The following is a 20,542-nucleotide window of genomic DNA, read 5'->3' on the forward strand; positions in this document are numbered from 1 at the left end:
GACTCGGGTGAAAGCATCTATCCTCGTCCGAAGTTTGACCATTCTTTCTGCACAGAAAAGATACGGGACGCGCAGTCTATTTCTTATATGTCTATGCGCGCTTTGTACTTCGTTTTAACGCTTGCACGTGTTTACTTGTTTCCTCAAATTTGTTATTTGTGTATTACACACATGGATGCTCACGATATTTTTAAAATACTCGCGAAAGGCTGTAAATTTGATGTTAAGCGTTTTCGAAGAGATGCAGAATTATTTGGAGTAAGTAAGCAAATATCTTCTTTCTTGAAAATTTCTTTTCTTATCCACGTTATAATTTACATATTATGTTATTGTTATCTCTTTGCAGTTGGTAAAACCAAGTAAACATGACATAAAGATTAAGGAAGAAAACATACCGGAAGAAGAGGAAGCGTCAGAACCACTTGTTGTAGAAAATAACAGAAAACGAAAATGTGAAGAAAGAGATGACAACACAAATAATGGAATAATTATGTTCGACGGAGAGTCAACATCAAAGAATGAAAGTGTTCCAGCTAAGAAACAGAAAAAGACTAAAACTGCTGATAAAATAATGAAACTAGAGCAAGAAAAGGTTGTGACATTTGCATACATAACAGAAATAACATTTATATTATTTTTTATATAAGTATTTGTAATTTGTGATATCTTTTATTTTTCAGATAAATCACTTGAGAAATTTGAATCGCATTTCAGTCACTGGTACTCATGTACCTAAGTTAATACTAGAGTTTGATGAATTGAGAATAAACTACCAGGTATCAGAAAATCTATTGAACAATATGAAAACCTGTGGATATATGTATCCAACACCAATACAGAAACAAGCAATACCAGTTATGTTGGAGGTAAGTTGCAATTGTTATTTGTACAGGAAGAAAGTAATAGATATAAACAGTTATAAATATTTTTTTTATTCATTGTTGAGTAACAGAATAGACAAATACTTGCTTGCGCTCCAACGGGATCAGGAAAAACTGCAGCATTTTTGCTACCTATAATTCACAGTTTACAAGGACCGCAAAAAAAAGGTTTTCGTGCTGTTATTTTAAACCCTACGAGAGAGTTAGCCAAACAAACATATAGAGAAGCTTTACGACTAAGTCATGGTTATGATTTTAGAATTCATATTATTAACAAAATAAATCAAGCCAAATACGGACCATCAAGTTCACAACAATTTGGTAGGTATTGAAATACATATGAATATTTTAATAGATATGTGTATATGATGTAATTTATAATTTGATTTTCTTGCAGATATTTTAATCACTACTCCAAAGCGGCTAGTCTTTCTTCTAAATCAAGATCCACCAGCTATTTCATTAAACAAGTAAGTTTTTTTGTATAAATTTATTAAATAGTTCTAATTACATTTAAACATAATATTTTTGTTACTATTTTTTATACATATAGTGTAGAGTGGTTAATTGTTGATGAAGCGGATAAACTATTCGAAGAAGGTATACGCGGATTTCGAAAACAGTTGGAAGAAATTTCGAGAGCTTGCACCAATCCATATTTACGTCGAGGTATGTTCAGTGCTACAAATACTCCCGCAGTATCCAAGTGGTGTCGTACTAACATGAAGAGACTTGTAACAGTAACAGTTGGACACAGGTATATATACCATCTATCTTATTATTTATAATTGAATTGAAACAATACACAGAGTACTGTAAATATATAGATACATTTTTTTTATTATATAGAAATGCAGCTGCAGACACAGTAGAACAAAAACTCGTATTTGTTGGCTGGGAAAGTGGTAAATTACTGGAACTTAGAAATATTATTCAGAAGGTATAAAATTTTAATTTAAATTTAAATCTGGTGTTCTTTAATTGTGCCTTTAAATTATATGACGTGTGTTTTTAATTGACAAACTAGGGTATAACTCCGCCTGTTTTAATATTTGTACAAAGTAAAGAACGGGGTCAGAAACTCTTCAAAGAGCTCATTTATGACGGTATCTACGTCGATGTTATTCACTCTGACAGAACAATGACGGAGGTACGAAACTAAAAGAGAATGAAGAGTCATGCAATTATACTCGGTAAATATGTATTAATAATCTTTATTTTTTTCAGAGAGACAACATTGTACGTGGTTTTAGAGAAGGAAAAATTTGGGTTCTGATTTGCACCGAGTTGATGGGCAGAGGCATAGATTTTAAAGGTGTAAATCTTGTTATAAATTATGATTTCCCGCCGTCCGCTATCTCTTACATCCACAGGATAGGTTTGTATTGATGAGACAGATTCACGCGTGTGATTTTCATTTTTTAAGATTCTTGTTTATTTGTTTATTGGAAATATTCGAGAGATATTTTAAACGTTTTTTCAAACAGGTCGTACAGGTCGTGCCGGTCACAAAGGAAAAGCTATAACGTTTTTCACTATAGAGGACAAAGAAAATTTACGAAGGTATATACTACTTTAATTTCCCAGTAAACACAAAGTAACATTAATGTTACGTTACTTTATTGTTTACCGGGTTGTATATTCATGCATGCGTATTTTCCAATAAAGTTACAATGTGAAATACAATATTTTTTTTTTTTTAGTATCGCGGCGATTATGCGCGAGTCCGGATGCGAAGTACCGGAATATATACTGGCCATGAAGAAGCGCAGCAAGAAGAAACAGTTTAAGGATCAGATCATGGCGTCACCACGCAAAAAAGCACCCACCGCGCCCAGCGCACAACAACGCAAGCAGAAAAAGCAAAGCAAAAAGTCGAAAGAAACAGACATGCAAGTAAACGATTGAGTGGTATAGTGTTATGTAAGTAGCGTAACAAGAGAAAACTTTTTACTGTGAGAGAAATTTTATATCAAGGACAACTAGGTATACCATAAAAAAGTTGAAATGTAAATAAATTATTACAACAATATATACATATATATATATATGACTATATACGTTAGTAATCATTATATTCTAACCTTATCGTTATATCGTATTCCTGTAGAATAATGTGACTTAAAAGTCCTAATTGTCAAAATATATAGTTTAACTGTATTAGTTTAAATGTAAAAATCTCAATCTTATATATTATACAAAATGTCAAACTTCGCGCGCAAGTCATGCACAATATGGCGTTTCTCCCTGAATTCCGTACACTCTCTCTCTCTGTACATGTTACATCCTGTTACAAACTTTCCCTCATAGAGGCAGGTAAATAAAAAAAAAAAAGAATAATTTTTTATGTCAAGTTTTATTGCCACTCGCTTGTCATTGGTAAGTAGTTATTAAACTAATGGCTACGGAAGAGCATAAACGCTTGGCTGACGTTGTGAAGAGAACTCATTCCTTGTTGCGCGTCGAGTGTCATCGATATGGCGCCAAGATCGCGTGGGATCGTCATGTGGCGCGAAATGACGTTTTGCAGGTCTGTGTAATATCATTCGAAACTGATATGTAGCAATTGTTGTAGAAAAATAAAAATATAAGCGTTTCGATACTTTGCAATTTCAGGAATACGCTGAATCTATGCAAAAACTAGCCACCAAGTACTGGACCGAGAATAATTCGAAAAATGGAACATACTGCAGAATGGAATGGATAAAACTTCAGTGCAAGGAATATTTTTTGAACGGCGGTGAAGAAAAGTTTTATAACAGGGAACAAGATATAAAAAGAAAGATGACTCTTGAAAAGTCAAGCATCGCGGAAGATCAACAATTCGAAAATAATCAGATTCTTATGGAAAATAAGTCACAAAATTTTCACAATCAAAGAATATCAATACTGGATGTGGGAAGTTGTTACAATCCTCTGAATGTTGACGATACGTTCAACGTTACCGCGATAGATCTGATTCCCGCGGTGGAAGGAGTGTTTCAGTGCGATTTTTTGAACGTCGACATTGGAAGAGAAAATATTTTTTCATCGGACATGAAAAAAATTTATCAACTACAAACGGATACATTTGACGCTGTGATATTCTCTTTGTTGTTGGAATATCTGCCGTGTCCAAAACAAAGATACGTTTGCTGCAAAAATGCGTATAACGTATTAAAAAGCGGTGGGATATTGATTATTGTAAGTCCAGACTCTAATCATATCGGTGCAAACGCAAAACTAATGAAATCTTGGAGATATACGTTGAGTAAATTAGGATTCATGAGAATCAAGTACGAAAAGCTACGCCACATTCATTGCTTGGTGTTCAGAAAATGTGTGTGCAAAGATGTGGGAGTGCGATGGGCCGATCTACAACAATTTTCTGAAAATGACAAAAGATATATATCCGAAATAGAAATATTTATTCCACAGGACTTTCAGACTATCAGTTTCAAGGAGAAACAGGAAAAAATCAATTACGTCGAAACTGAGGTAGCAAACACTTTTTCTGAATTGCCTTTTGATAATGAAACGTCATAATGTAGTACATTTAATTTATAATGTATAAATATATGTTGTTTAAGTTTATCGAAGTTTTGAAGTAAATATTTGCGTAATATATATTCAGCATATTGTAAAAACTGCATCATATTTAAAGCTCATTCTATCTTAAGGGCGGCGTCTCATTGAGCGGAAATACATAGCGAAACGTAAAGAGCCGTCTACAATGGAGAGTTGTAGGCCGTAATAGTAAGAAATTGACCAATCACAGGCAAAGTACAGAAGAATAATCGATTGTGATTTGTCAGTTTCTTACTGTTACAGTCTAAAACTCTCCATTGTAGACGACCCTTAATGCGCGAAACTAGCGCGACTAATCAGCCAAAGAAAAGAAAACGGAATGGCTATGATTGGTCACGCTGATTCCACGCATTCCATTCCGTTAAGGCCATTCCACATAAAGGCCATTCTACATAAAGGTCTAATCTACATAAGACGCAGACGCAGGTCGCTGATCTCGCAAAATTGACCAATCACGTAAGTCGATTGGCTGATGTTGACAAACGTCAATCGTCAATTCCGCGAGATCTGCGATTTGCAACCTGCGTCTGCGTCTGCGTCTTAAGGGCCGTCTACAATGGAGAGTTGTAGGCCGTAACAGTAAGAAATTGACCAATCACAATCGATTATTCTTCTGTACTTCGTCTGTGATTGGTCAATTTCTTACTATTACGGCCTACAACTCTCCATTGTAGACGGCTCTTAAAATTGACCAATCATGTTGATCAATTGCGTAAAAAAGTTACTAGAACATAATCTATATATATAAAGTCCGTTCTACATTGATCGCAAGCGCAAACGCAAGATATAGATCTCGTAGAATTTACCAATCACGCTCGTCAATTAGCTGATTTGATCAATACGATTAGTCAATTCTACGAGACCTGTTCCTTGCGTTTGCGCTTGTGATCAATGTAGAACAGGCTTAATACAGAAAAAAAAAACAGATTTTATATTATCACCGCTAGTTGGCGGTAGAATCACAGATGCGCCTAAGTTTTTTTCTATCTATATTATATAAACCGTGATAACACACACGAACAAATATGTTCTACCATCTTGAAATTCTCTTTTCTACCATTTCTGGCTGACTCGTGAGTACGTTTACACGTGGTACGTATAATTTAATATTAATTTTCTGTTTTCTCTTGACAATCTGTTGCTCTGAGATATTTATTTTAATAGTAATGTATTATAAAAATAATAACGCTAGTAATTTTTCCGCTGCTCAGCAGCAATATCTGGAATGTAAGATCTTCAAGAAAGTGCATAACCTATGCACAACCTATGCATATGCACAACCATTTGCGCAGATTTTTGTAAAGTTTTACTCAATGTATACAAATTTATTTATATGTAAATTTTATTTATTTTTGCATAAGAAAGTGCGTAGATAATTAGAAAATAAAAATAATAAAGTTTTACTCAATGTATACAAATTTATTTATATGTAAATTTTATTTATTTGCATAAGAAAATGCGTAGATAATTAGAAAATAAAAATAATAAAGATTGTGGTGCTATCGCAGAGGCCAAAATGTCGTCGCACTTAAATTGGATGATAATCCGTGACAACAACGCTTTTCTTCTGAAGAAACGGAATATCAAGAAGCCGTTCTCAACGGTACACAGTTTGCAATGCTTTACGAACATCAAAGCTTTTATTTCTTGCAATAACTTCAAAAACGATATCAAATATTGACAACAGAATTCGTTAAACATTTAGGAATCGAACAACTTGACGAATTTGAATAGTTACCGTTATAATGGTTTGATTCATCGCAAAAGCGTGGGCATTGTCGATACTCCTGACAAGAAGGGATTCACAGTTGTCTACAAGAAGGCTAAGGCAGTCAACAAGCCTGCCAAAGCTACTGTAAAGAGCACAATGAAAGCTGGAGCTCGTCGGTCTCTTCACAAGCTAAAAACTTTGCTTACAAAAAATAAATATCGTGTAGATCTTAGTAAGGTATGCGAACTGTATAACAATTGATTTAACTCACTTCTGATCATTTTAATATTATAACTTTTGCGTATGTGCTTTTGTAGGCTGCGTTGCGAAGAGCTAGCGCTGTACTAAGATCTCAGAAACCTCTTCCTACTAAGAAAACACGAACAACTAAAAAAGCCGATTAATTTGTATCTTTCATTAAATATATGTTGTAATGTAATTTTTTATTACAAATAGACATGGTGAAGTAAATGTATTTTATTGCGCATCCAAGTGATTTTTAAAATCTGATTCTGATTGCTTTATCTGTTTTAATTATATCTATCTCAATTTTTTAATTATATCTATCACTATCTCAATTGTGCTATGTACACTTACTTTGCGGATGTCTAAAATAAATAATTTATTTAGCACACAAAATACATTAAAAAATATAAGCGATATATATTTTAGTTTAATAAAAGAATTATACATATATTTTAGGTAAGCATTTTTCTAGATACATAATTTTATATAACGGAAAAAAGCAATATATTATGTTTTGTGGAGGTTTCAGGTGTACAAAATGTTCAACAGTTATGGCTTATCATCTAAAATTGGTTAAATATTCGGGTAAGTTTTATTTGATTACTATAATTTTGTACGATGACTAATATAGTATATCCCAATATGATGATATTTGAACCACCAAGATCTCTGAATGCTGTGATTTTACAGTATTTGCTAACTGACTATCACTTTAATAAATTGAAATTTAAATGGAAAAATAACAATCTTGACATACTATTCTTTCTTAATGTTTAGATTGCCTGCAAGCTTTGCTGCTTCTATCTTAAGATCTTGTGAAGTGAATAAAGGTATTAATAGTTTTTTTTTTTTTATGTCATTTATGTTGAGTTCAACTTAAAAAAATGATGTTACAACATATCACCAAGATCTCTGAATGCTATGATTTCAATTTGCTACTTCTGATTCTACAAAGTTTATATTAACATTTATATGCAAGTAAAATTTTTTGTTTTTAATCAGTATTGTTAATTTTTCAGGTTTCATTGAAATTCAATAGAAAAACGGAAAAGTCAACTTTTAAGAAGGTAATTCTTATTTATTAAAAACATCTCATACATATGTAGACTTATTCAAATAACTCGATATTATTTCCCCCCTACATCTACATTGACTTTTACACATTACATAAAATCTTATTTAAATTTCTTGATTTTTTTTAATAACAATTTATATTCACAATATTCAAACATGTGATGATATTTGAACCACCAAGATCTCTGAATGCCATGATTTTACGGTATTTGCTAACTGACGCCATTATTTTCAACAGCTTAACATTGAACACAAAATAATAAAGCTACTAGAAATATTATTTTATGTCTTTAGGTCTCTTATTGGCTGTGAAGATACTTGGCAATAATTCAATCTTCAAGGTAAAATGTCATGTATAATCTTTATTATATATATATATATATACACACACACATGCAAGAATGATGATATTTTTTACCACCAAGATCTCTGAATGCCGTGATTAATCATGTGTATTTGCTATCTGAGCGAATTTTATAATAATTTTACTATTTTATATATTATCTTCTTTTATTTGATAAAAAATTGTTTTCTGTTTTAGGATTTTTTACTCTTCTTGGGTGTATGCGACTTTATCAAATAATCTTCCATTTAAATACACGATAAGATGTAAATTATTATTTACTAATAAAGAAACTCAAGAAAGTTATAGTGCGTTGTGATTTTTTAATCAAAATTCCTTTAATCAATATTTTATAAGTGCAATTTTATCTGCTTGTTTTTTGCTCCGTAAAATGTATCCAATTTAACAGAATTTATTTGCTTTCTAGTTTTTTTAATTAAATGATGTGTTTTCGTAGCACGTTGAAGAGCGCGTCGATGCGAAAAAGGTGTGCTTAATGCATGTTTACACAATTGATGAAAGAGCGGGCGTTTTCCTAAGTTGATTACTCGTAGAAACCAAAAGGATTTCGCGTTCGGTATATACGTGTGAAGCGCTATTTCCGCGTCAGTTCTCTTTATCCCGCTCTCTCACCTCTTCGAAGGATGGAAATCGTAACGTTTCGAGCTTGCGGTTCGGCTCGTTTGCGAAGCCCGTTGCGCTATCGCCGCACCGCTAACGAGAAACCGACAGGAATTGCAAGAGTTGTGTTCCGTTGCTACGACGTCTCCTTGCCGTTCGACTGAATAATGCGCGAGTTCTCGACTATGTAAGGCTTATTAATTTAACTTGTATCTCAACCTAACTGTGCTGAGGAAGCTGTATCGATCGATCACGATGGGAAATATCTATTAGCGTGTATACGTTACGTTATCCGTAAATAATATCTGCTAACTTTGCACGCCCGAATTCGCAGACGATGTTTAAAAATTTCAAAAGAGATATTATCTCTTTTTTGTATCGAATATAGAAGTATCGGTATTCGATTGAAAAAAAAAAAACAAAAACCATAATCAATATATTAGTACAAATCCGACACATCTTCCTCTTTACGATAATAAATTAATAAAAAAAAATTTTCTATAATAAATAATAAAATGCTTGTCGGAGAAAATACGTGATAAAACTCCGTAATTATTTAAAAGAGAAATACGTGAAAAAATAAAAAGTTTGCCAATCGAAATGACACCCTTCGGCAAATGCGATAGAAATTTAAGTATTGCATATCGCAGAGAACAAATGGACCTTTTCAGAATTTTTATCCGATCTTTTTGTTCTGCGGAAATATACGTGTGAGAAAGAGAGAGAGAGAGAGAGAGAGAAAGAGAAAAGGCTCGAGGCGACGCCTTTTGCGGTCCTCTCTAAATCGAGATTCTAGGGAGAGAAACGCGCGTGGATATGTGCGACGAGATATGAAAGAAATAGAATCTACAAGTAAGATATAATAGCAATTCGAAGTGATAATATTATATCTTAAGTAATATTTTCTCAATATTTAGCAAAATAATGATTAACATTGCACACTTTTGTGACAAAGATGCTGCAACAAGAAGCATTTATTATTTGTCACTAATTTTTTTTCCATAACAATCCATATTTATAGACGTATCGCATATCTTTGTAATAAATTTTATCGCATCATCGCGTACGCGCTTTTTTCTTTTTATTGTAAGTCTATATACTTATAAATTGTAACTGTATACTTTTGTTTTATCTCGCGTCCCTCACGGGAAAAGAGCCATAAGGTCCTCCCAGGGAATTATGAGAGGTGATATATACTATTATGGAATTCCTCGGGGGATGGAAAATGCTATTCCCGAGTACTCGTGTTCCGAATTACGGCGATTTCCGCAATTGCGCACAGAGAGAGAGAGAGAGAGAGAGAGGAGAGAGCTAGCCAGCAGCGTTCGTGGTGTTGTGGATTGGGATCTCATGGAAATTATGATAATTAGCGCTATTAAAATTGGCTCGCGATTAATTCGGATTTGCCGTCGCGATCGCACAAGCACGCGATATAAGATCTGTCATATTAAAAAGTAACATACAAATGTGAATTAAAATATATATATTTTTAGAGACGAAGTAAAAAAAAAGTCACTGTGTGTGTGTGTATACATTCTAAACAAATAATAAATTTATACGCGAAATAAAGATTTATTGATCTCTTTCTCTTAGAGTTAATAGAAAGATTAACAATCCGAGCGTATGTACATGTCTACGAGCTGAAGGCTTCAAAAATAATCATTCTCGGGGAAAAAAAAAAGAAAAAGTACGAAACGAGGAGGAGAGACTGACGAAGGTAGAAAAAGAGAGAAAGAGAGAGAGAGAGAGTGTCGTTCTTCTCGTTGGCGAAAAAAGAGGGACCGACTCATGAATAATGCGGGGGTGAAAGCCGGCTGAAACAATTGCCGAGCGTCGCTCTACTCCAGAAATTACATCGTCAGATTTTCCGCGAAATTAAAACATTATACCGGGTGCCCGAGGTATCGCGTGCTTACTCGTTGTGTCTCTCGCAGATTTCTCGACGAATTTCTTTCTCTCATAATTTTTAACGTTAAATGCTTTTATAACTAACAACCGAGTAAAAACTATTAAAACAATGTGGATTTATTAAATAGCAAATAATATTCTATATATTCTAATATAGGAGTTTTGTGTGTGTGTGTGTTTGTGTGTAATACACGTGCATATGATATCCGAAGACACACCATCGAGTTTTTTTATTATTTTCGCAATCACTTGTTATAATTAAAACCTTTTTATATTTTAACATCTAAGTGAATCATATTTTTCTCAATTTTTTTTTTAATTTTTTATTTCTCATTTTATCATATAAAGTTATTGTTCTTGTATTTTTTTTTGTCTGATAAAATGAATGCAACATAATGAATTGCGCGCGTACATACAATCTATCTCTTTCCCGCATTTAAAAAAGTCTCTTGCTCGTAGAATTGAAAGTATAATACCTGTGCAGAGACACACCCCGTATATATTCCTCTGCCATCTACGAGCACTTGTCTTCTTTGTCTCTTTTCCGTGACCCTTTTTTTTACTTACGCGATACTACATCGTCTTGTTCTGCGAAGTGCGGGGAAAAAAATCGCCGATTATGCGATCCGACTGACGACGACGACGATACGCCGCGCGCCGGGCGCGGGGACACTTTTCTCCCTCCAGGATTTAGTGGCCCGTTCTTGTCGACGACGAAATTGCGAGACCGGCTCGCGCGCGCCGAGCTACCGTCGAGCAATTTCTAGGATAATGCTGGCCCGGTTATTAAACATCCTTATGGTTGCTGTCGCCTCTGAACAACGTGTTTTCAAGAGTCAAACGTAAGTGGTTCACATTCAGGGACATGTACAGATAAAACTCTGATGTAAATGCAATATGCAAAAGATTATTGTTAAAGCTGTTCAAATATAAAAAGTGAGTTTTATATATACTCATGTGTATAACGGATTTTTATAACCTCAGCACGTCTTTTTTTCTGATTCTCTCTTTACATTCATGTATGCGAATTCGAGTATATAAAGAACAACGTACAGGTGGACTTCCAATAAAGAAGATGCATAAAGACGAGGTTCTCTATTTGCGAGAAATTTTGTGAGGCAGAGATATATATATGTTTCTCGTTGAGAGTTGTCAGCTCGGAAAGCGACCCGTAAAAAAATCCGAATGTGCTCGTTAGTCGGATTCAAATCTGCAGAATCTCCTAGTCACTAATTCCGCACAACTGAGCTATAGATCGAGAACGAGTCTTAAATTAAATATAATTGTTTTTGTTCTTCTGTATGTATGTATGCACTTTCGTTTCTCGCTGCTACAATTACTGTTTTTGTTTTTTTTTGTTTTTTTTTTCAACTGCTGTTTCTTCTCTTTATTTATGTACATATTCGATTCTGGTTTTAATAAAAAAAAAATAAAAAAACAAACAACAAAAAATGCTAGTACTTTTGATCCTTTTTTCTACGGTTCTGATAGCAGCACTCGAGCAAATCCCCGTTTCAAGCTGCGCGACCCTTGCCCGGAGCCTCAATGGTGTTGATTGCTTATCTGAATATGCATAATCGCGACGATAATGACAGCGCTCGGGCTGAACACTCGGCTATGCATCACGCATACGTAACGAGAGCGCAATTCCCTTATGCGTCTGCATATGGACGATCACCGACAATAAAGCGATCATCGCTTACGCGGAAATTTGATCCATAACCCTTTTGATAGCATATCAAATATTTATAGAAGCCTCGTATATTTCCTGCTTGTCGAATTTCAATATCGGATTAAATATAAAAAGCGTTCTCGCTCTTATACATTTCAGTTCTTCTGTGACGCGAAAAATTAAATATTTAATTTTTCAACGCGGATTTTCAACGATTCATATTTATTTTTGTGACATTTTTTTAACGCTCGAAAAAAACGTTTTTTTTCTTCTCAAAGAATCGTAGATCTGTTTTACCTTGCTCTTTCTGTGTTTTGTTATATTTTTATCTTTGTTATGGTAAAAACTTACGCTTACTGCTTAAAAGTGTAACGTGTAATCGACATGCGGAACTTGTGCGCATTTAGTTTTCTGATTCGTCATGTATATGTGTTACAAGATATGTTCAACGTTGGAGTTTCGTACATATTTATATGCGTGAGGTAAAAGAGTTCGCAAAAATCTGACGTGAGCAACATATAGAAAGAGCATAAATAGCGCGTGTGTGCGGTTCTTTCTTTTTTTGCGTCATATTTTCTGCGATTATACAAGCGATAAATGCGCAAATACACGAGAATAAAACTCATATACATAAAATATGAAATTGTTTTACGTTAGTTATTTTATTTATTATATTACATGTAATTTCTCAATGTTCAGTTTGTAGTAAATAACATTATTGTCATATTTAATTTTCAGTTTTGCGAACGATAATAGATAACAACAACAGCCAGAAGCCTGGTGTAATGTTTTATCATTTTGAATATTCACTGTGAAAATAAATCATAAGAATGGGGCAGGAAGTGGTAATTTCAGAATAAACTGTATATTATTGCACACACACACACACACACATGACAACTCGTGTAGCGGACATTTGGTGCGTCAAATATTAGGTGTGTCGGGAACCAACCTTTGTCTCCGCAAGGCGGTATACATCATGTATGCGTGGACACGTGTTCGTCTGGCGCTAAAGTCTACGAGAGCAGGTTTTCTGTCTACGTGTAAATTTACATTGGACAAAAAAAAAAAAAAAAAAAAAGATAGAAAGAAAAATATACATATGTATATCTAGAGTCGCGCGATTCTTTTACTATTAACAAGAGAAACGAGAAGTTTTGAATTTCATATACGCGGAATTTTATGTCCGTAAAATTGGATATCATCAATCAACAAAAATACAGCTTGAAAAGATGAAGAAATTAATCTCATCAGGCGAGATAACATCGGGCGTCGTTTGACGTCGAGGTACGTTGGTTTGCTACTTCGGGACATTAAAAACAATTTCTAGTCGGGACAGATAAAAAGATGTGTGTGTGTGTGTGTGTGTGAAAAGGAAAAAGTTTTCTTATCTGCGTAGTCGTTTTTGCAACGTCTGGACATAATAAAATAATACGCGCGCAGGGGCGTACAACGAATTGAATTTCTACAGAGCGGAGAGGCGCGCGCGTGCGCTAGCTTGCCGTGGAAGGGTTTCGGACAGATATCCTTGTACGCCAAGTTATAATAAATTCAAAGCGAACAAGGACACGCGGCGCGGGCAAGCACAGTGTGTGCTTGCTTGGGTTATGTCTGGATTTCGCATGGAATATTCCGCGAGCGCGAATTCAAAGCCCCTCGCGGTTCATGCTAAAAAGTATATCTAAAAACCGGGGCCGCTAAAGTACACGGGGGGCCACGGCCACCAGGTGATTCCAAGTCGTTCGTGTATAGGAACACACAACGCGGAATTTCTCTCTTATCCTCCAGTTTTCCTTGAGTTTTCCCAAAGGTTCGGTGCGTACTTGCAATTTTTTTTTTTTTTTTTTTTTTATTCGTTCCAATTACATTCTCCTATTTCTGTTCTCAATCTTGCATCTGACTGTGTTTTAATAATATTTAATTTTTCTCAAAATGTAGATTGAACGTTACAAGTTTCATCCGCGTCAGAGTTTTGTTATCGAGTGTTTTTTTTTGTTTTTTTTTTAATTTTAAAAACAAAATAAAATTTTCACAACGACTACTCGCGATTGTAACTTTAACCTTTTGTTTGTTTGTTTTATTTTGATTTTGTTTAGTTGTTTACACCAAGAAATATTGATTACGTAAGAAACTAGTTTCATTAGCAAGCAAATTGATCGCTCACAGTCGTCTTTTTATCTTCCATTTTATATAGTATTTCGTAGTTGATCATAATGACAGTCGATGTTTTCAACGCTAATTTATGTTAAGCTATACAATTGCTTTATGAAAAAGAATGCGCAAAAAAATTTTTTTTTTTTTTTTTTTTTTTTTTTTCAGTTACTCAAGCCTTATTTTTATGCGTCACTGCTTTGCTTCGCATACATAGAAATAGACACTACTGATTCATTTTTGTGTGTTTTTTGTCAAATAAATAATATAGCGGCGGCAAAACCAAAAACTGCAATGTCACATTAAAATTTGCCAGTATTGACGTACGTAAAAGAAGAAAGCGCATATTTACAATATATATACATAAATCATCTATTTAATCTTATATCAAAGAGGATAAAATTTACCTTCGCCGAAACATAAATTAACATGTTCTTTTTTTTATATATACCGCGAAAACACGAGTGGAACTTTTAATAAGTTTTCTTGTTGTATAATGAAGTTGCAACGTAAACAAAAAATGTATGACATTTTATAAACATTTAAAAAGAATAAATTTTATATTTTGTTACCCAATATTCAGAGATTGAATATCGAAATAAGAATTGAAATTTTCTCTCTCCCTCTCTCTCTCTCTCTCTCTCTCTCTCTCTCTCTCTCTCTCTCTCTCTTTCTCCATATATATAACAATATGTTACATAAAATTATTTATAAAATCACAGTACGCCATGAATATTTAAGCATATCACAAAATTGTTTATTATTTATTATGCATATCCAAAAATTACCAATATGCAAATTTGTATTTTTCATGCCGATTCCATTTTTGTCAATAACTTTTTGCTCAATAGTTTTACGTCAAGCTACGTTTCCGTTTTCGTATACGTTGGAACGCGATTGATTTCCATATTTTGCGAATATTCCGGATATATTAATTTGAATAACATTGCAATATAAATTAATAATAAACAATTAGGTTAATTAGACGCGCAGATTGCTAGGAAACGCGGATTAATAATAATTTGCTTGAATTATTAGTAACCTGCACCGCAGTTCATGTTGTAGCACGAAAAGAATGACAGGTGGGTTTGAATTAATATGTATATGTTTTATATTTAAAGTCCGACTACTCTCTCTCTCTCTCTCTCTCTCTCTGTACTCTTTGTTGCATACACAAACTATTCCAATTAAACAAAAATATTGGGGAAATTTAAAGTTGTAAAAGCTCGAAACACGTTGCGTAAAACATTTTTGGCAAACGTATGTACGCGTCGCTCAATTGTGTGTGATTTCTCTGATAGTATTGGAAATTTCAGACACGCGGTTTTTACACGCTCAAGTGGCGCTCACTTTTGCGATTGTTCTTTGTAGATAATGTCGATTCCGAATGAGCCTGAGTAAAACGCCGCTAATCATTCTCGATGTTGTAATTTATTAATGATGTTAATTCTAGGCGGAACAAAGGAAATATATCTCGCTGGCGGCTATCGATATTGCGTTTGTAAAATATGGATTACGCGGGAGATGTCCGTAACAGGTGCACACGACCGGCCTCTCGATATAATAATACAATATTCCATGTCCTATTATATGCACGGTCGGATAAATTTATTACGAGTCATAAAATCCTGAGCGACAAACAGGGCACGTAATTTTGAATGCTGCGAAAAAGATAAATTTATATAAATAAAACATTTAAAAAAAAATTTGTTAATTAACGCAACTTTTCTTTTCAATTTTAATTGATTCGACCAGATGGTTTTCACAATGATACAGCAATAAATTAGTATAGAGACTTTTCTGTGTAAATTTCCCATTATTACACGTAATTTCCAGAAAGCAAATATTATAAAACCACATATATTTATGTGTGTGTGTGTGTGTGTGAGCAAAAACTTCGATACAATTTTTTTTTGTAGTATAAAAAGCTTAAAAAGAATTTTATTATTGATTCGGTAAAAACATATTTTACAGAGAGAGAACACACATACACTACTTTTGTGTGTACTTAATATTATTACTATATTATTACAGTTAGTACATTTTTGTTACGTAGTTTCCGATTGAAGAAAACATTCTCTCGGTACAAAAATTACGCAACTTACAGCGTTCCGTCGCAAATTGGTTAGATTAACACAACATCCGTACACATATCTAGCTTTTAGAAGACGCATCATCATTGGTCGGTCTACGTACAGACTTTGCACGCAAACTCTTATGTTGCCGCGACTGCAACTCTTGCGCAACGCGTCTCTGACGTTGACCCGCGAGGCACCGATTTTTTTTTTTTTTTGCGCGCGCGCGCGAATCGCCTGTTTTCGCGCAGCTACCGGAACGGAAGCAATAATTCGCCCCCCGCGCGACCGAAGCGGCAAAGTTAACGAGGTACGAGCGTACGCCCGTTAACTTAATGCCGGCCAAATATTATTTTTGCAATTCCGGCTGAATTCTGCTAACGAGCGCGCGCTCGTGCAAAAGCGCTGACGTTTTCTCTCCCTCTCTCTAATGTCGCGCGCCAAATTCTCGCGATCGCCCCCTTCGGACAAACCCCGTTACAATCCATTGTCCGGTGAATCTTTTTTTTTTTTTTCACAGACAGTATAAAAAATACGTTGATAAGATCTACGAGAGTTCTTCTTCTTCTCCGTAAGAATTGTTCCGAGAAAAGGAATAAAATTGCTGGTTGTTTAAGAAGAAAGTCAATTTTTTTTTTTTCCCCGTTTCTGTGTGTGACCGAAGGTCAAAAACTTTCACGAGGCGCGAAATGCAAAAAAAGATTTCAAACCGAACGGAAAGCAGAAGCCGGCCAAAAAAACTTTCGAATCTCGGTTAAAGGAACTCGCTGTGTATCAATATTTATACACGACAAATGACATTAATATCTGCGAATACATCGCGAGAGAATACAAACGTACGTTTAAAGATTTGCACATTGGTGACGCACACACGCCATTTGCACTTTCCGATCTCTTCGCGGAATCGCAAAGGATATGATGGAAAGAACCTGGGGGGACCTGAGAGGGGCTGTAAGTCAGACCGACGAATTCGGGGTCCAGCCATTGGACTGGGAACAAGATATAAAGCAGCTGATCGGCGACACCGCCAGCATCAGTAACCAATCTCCGCTTCGACATGAAGGTAAGCGTATTAGTTCTTACTTTTTTGCTTCACTGTTTATGTTACTCTATACGTCTTTCATATTTTCTGTTTCTCTCTTTCTCTCTTTGTTTTTGTTTGTTTGTTTTTTAATAAATATATTGTCCAATGTTTTTCCTTCACTTTTTTGCAGTAACAACGTTTCCTTTTTGTTTCTTTTGTTGTCTCGTCTGTTTTTTGTTTTTTTTTTTTTTTCGGATTCCTTGGGGCGATTTTGCCGTGTTATTAATTGAGTGTAATTTTCTCTCGCCGGCTTTTTTTTACAAAAATGTTTGCAAAAATCCGTCACGCAAACAGACAAGTGTAATGTTTCTTTCTCTTGTGTTTTTTTGATCTTTAAAGAGAAAGATACACCATGTATGTGCGAATTGTGGAGTGGAAAAATTCTGATATTATCTGTGCTTGATTTTTTTCTGAGTATAATAGATATTTCTACTTGCAAAAGTTTATTCTATCTATAAATTTTGTGCATATTATATTTTATTGTATTAAAACTTAAGCCCCATTTGTCGTTTTTTGTTTGACGAAATTCTGATGACCTGAGAGACCAAATGTGAGAAATAATGCACAGCTCGCGAGTTTTTGGTACATCGAGAAACTGTTTTAAGTCGTTATAACGACCTTAGAGACCATTTAAACCGTTTCCTATGACGATTCAACTGTCTGTCTCTTCGCAAAAATTCGCCATTAATTCGCGTGCCGCTGCTAATGCAGCACGTGTTTTTTTTACGTGATTCAAGTCGTATGCGTGCGTTCTTTGTTCAACACTCCCGTAGAAACGAGGTGAAATTTCTTCATGAGAGTGAAAGGCGTCAGGAAGTGTTACTTGTCGTAATAGCTGCGATTGCGTAATGACCGCTTATGAAGGTATGTGTCAGTCGGTAATATAAATTCTTCTTATATACCGCGTCGTCATCGCAACGCGTCAGGTTTTTGTTATTATTAATAGAAAAAAATTTTATATATTTACAAAACAAGTATTTATAAGTCAGACGCTTAAATTTTTTCTATCACGTTTATAAAAACAATCATTATACCGACACGCAATACACAGTTTTGGTTTTTGTACACGTTGTAGTTTCGCATTATTAAATGTCTTGGCATCCTTTTCACTGAAGGATTAAATGTCTTTATGCGATGCCACAGAATAACATCATTTTGGTCCTGCCCTTTGCGCGCTTTACCTTTTGTCAAAGTATAGTGTATCGTGCGTACTTCTCTTTCTCCTCTCTCTCTCTCTCTCTCTCTCTCTCTCTCTCTCTCTCTCTCTCTCTCTCTCTTTCCGCGCAGCAAGTCTATTCTATACTAATTAACATCCTAACTAACTCCCCGGCATTAACCCGTTATGTACTAGCGTAACCATCTGGTCGTGGTCTTCGGAGGGTGAGGAATCCCTTCGCTTCAAACTCGAAGCGAAGGGATTGCCGCTACTCTCGTCAAATTAAATCAATTTCGGATGAAAATCAAGTTCGCAGACAGAAAATTAGATCTCTTTCTGACGATTTTGCGTAAAAAAAACTCTCTTTAAAAAGAAAATAAAAATTCTCTATCTTATATATTTATACTTTTTAACAATCAACATGCGCACAACGATATATAAATTGAAATGTCATGTAAAACTATATAAGTGTTGAACACGTGCAAAAGGAAGGAGGGAAAGACGCGTGAAGTTTACGGTAAATAAACGACCGAATCGAAACGAGAAGTAAACAGAAACTTCCAGAGATTAAACTCGTTTTAATTTACGAGCTGAAAGCTTGTTTTCCCACCAGCTCTAAGTTGGGTCGACCGGGTTTTCATAGTTCAAGGTCCGGTCAATTTTTTCAGATTCTTCATGTAAAAACAATTAAACAACGTCCTGTAACTAAAACAATCAATGTTTCATTTTATAACTCGAAGTCAAAAAAAAAAAAAAAAAACAAACAAACAAATGTTCCATATTTATGCACATGATATTACTTTTTTACTTTACGACGTGATATTGATTGTTTCAGTTTTTTTTTTGTCGTAATACTCGCGTATACAAAATGATAATATTTGTTTGACCCAACTTAGCCGTAATAATTAAATAAAATTATCAGTAGCGGTTGTGACACGCGAATTAAATTATTCTAAAATTAAAAAAAAAAAAAAAAAAAAAAAGAAAAATACGTACATACAGTGAATACGTCAAACTCTCGCTGTATTTCGTGTATGTGAGTCATGTATATATCGCGCGTAAAAGTACACACGATTGGACGTTCCTCACAAACGCACGGAGTACAGAAGTGTCTCTTAGGCCTGGTTTATGCGGGCCTAAGATTTTAATATTTCTGTTTATTAACAGAAGCATAAAAGAATATAACAGAAGCATCAAAATCCTATAGTTGAACTGTACCAATTCCGGCATAAATTAAACAGTTATTATCCGCCTAAACAAAGCCAAAACAAGGCTTTATTTGCCCGCATAAACCAGGCCTTAACGTTTTCGTGCGCAAGCCGCGCATTTGAGAAAAACGTTTGACACACCCCGTATAATTGAATTGATTTCTGAAACGAAGAGCTCCGCTCGCTTGTACTGGTCGTTCATTTTTGTCTTTACCTACTAATGAGGCGTGCGGCAACACGCTAACGTGCGTGCGCTCGAGTTGCTCCGCTCCTGTTTTCCATATAACTAAGCCTCTAGGGATCTCCCGTTTGTGTACTATGGCTCTGTATTTTCGCAGGGCCTAGAGGAATTTCCATAGAATCATCGACTGGCGTGCGCGATCTATATAACCGCGCGAGCAACGTATAACATACGCGGCTCGTTGGTATTCATATCACGAACTAAATACGCTCGCATGCGAATTCTGCGTTTCGGCGCAACGCCGATTGTGAACGCCCGGGTTGGGGCGGCAGCAAACATTTAGCCACGTACGCACACTTGACATTTAGCGTTGAAAGCAGAGTCGTTCCCAACACTTTGTTCGCGCGGTCGTTCGCGATCATATTTTATAATGATCGTTGCGCGCGAATAAAGTCTTTTTTTGAATTCGTATATATATTCTCATTGTAATATTCAGAATTCTCATGAGATTCTCAACCGTCGCGGTTGTTTATTCTTATTCTTATACTCATGCAACACGAAGTATACACCGAAAAAATTGTATTCTTGTTTTGAGGATATATCCCACTTACTTTAAGTATATTTTATACTAAAATAGGCGCCAAGAAGAGTTTCTTATTTTAAG

At 34.9% G+C, this 20,542-nt stretch overlaps 4 protein-coding genes and 1 long non-coding RNA gene across 6 annotated transcripts in view; all 5 read left to right on the forward strand.

Annotated features, from left to right (window-relative positions):
* The first annotated feature begins 9 nt into the window (after positions 1-9).
* Positions 10-2,889, forward strand: LOC109859111 (probable ATP-dependent RNA helicase DDX52). Its single transcript, XM_020437023.1, has 11 exons — positions 10-258; positions 347-592; positions 681-866; positions 953-1,202; positions 1,279-1,351; positions 1,435-1,638; positions 1,731-1,821; positions 1,909-2,031; positions 2,109-2,259; positions 2,369-2,444; positions 2,585-2,889. Exons 1-11 carry the CDS (start codon positions 88-90, stop codon positions 2,787-2,789), a joined length of 1,776 nt encoding a protein of 591 aa, XP_020292612.1. The 5' UTR covers positions 10-87; the 3' UTR covers positions 2,790-2,889.
* Positions 2,890-3,022: 133 nt separating this feature from the next.
* Positions 3,023-4,406, forward strand: LOC109859106 (probable methyltransferase BMT2 homolog). Its single transcript, XM_020437018.1, has 2 exons — positions 3,023-3,411; positions 3,498-4,406. Exons 1-2 carry the CDS (start codon positions 3,280-3,282, stop codon positions 4,404-4,406), a joined length of 1,041 nt encoding a protein of 346 aa, XP_020292607.1. The 5' UTR covers positions 3,023-3,279.
* Positions 4,407-5,453: 1,047 nt separating this feature from the next.
* LOC109859107 (60S ribosomal protein L28) lies at positions 5,454-6,603 on the forward strand. Its single transcript, XM_020437020.1, has 4 exons — positions 5,454-5,540; positions 5,957-6,051; positions 6,154-6,396; positions 6,477-6,603. The coding sequence occupies exons 2-4, from the start codon at positions 5,965-5,967 to the stop codon at positions 6,561-6,563; spliced, it is 417 nt and encodes a 138-aa protein (XP_020292609.1). The 5' UTR covers positions 5,454-5,540; positions 5,957-5,964; the 3' UTR covers positions 6,564-6,603.
* Positions 6,604-6,846: 243 nt separating this feature from the next.
* On the forward strand, positions 6,847-8,133 carry LOC109859108. 2 transcript variants are annotated; one of them, XR_002250676.1, is made up of 5 exons: positions 6,847-6,990; positions 7,183-7,235; positions 7,425-7,472; positions 7,774-7,820; positions 8,021-8,133. It is a non-coding gene; the product is annotated as an uncharacterized LOC109859108 (long non-coding RNA). The 2 variants fall into 2 exon arrangements; XR_002250675.1 differs by having other exon boundaries at positions 6,847-7,235.
* A 9,078-nt stretch (positions 8,134-17,211) lies between these two features.
* LOC109859109 (ejaculatory bulb-specific protein 3) overlaps positions 17,212-20,542 on the forward strand; it is a 6,822-nt gene continuing 3,491 nt past the window's right edge. Inside the window, exon 1 of the mRNA XM_020437021.1 lies at positions 17,212-17,312. Coding sequence (XP_020292610.1) covers positions 17,307-17,312 — 6 coding nt within the window. The 5' untranslated portion in view covers positions 17,212-17,306. The remainder of the gene's footprint in view (positions 17,313-20,542) is intronic.

Source organism: Pseudomyrmex gracilis, unplaced genomic scaffold (assembly GCF_002006095.1).
Source record: "Pseudomyrmex gracilis isolate BER0280 unplaced genomic scaffold, ASM200609v1 scaffold_239, whole genome shotgun sequence".
NCBI lineage: Eukaryota > Metazoa > Arthropoda > Insecta > Hymenoptera > Formicidae > Pseudomyrmex > Pseudomyrmex gracilis.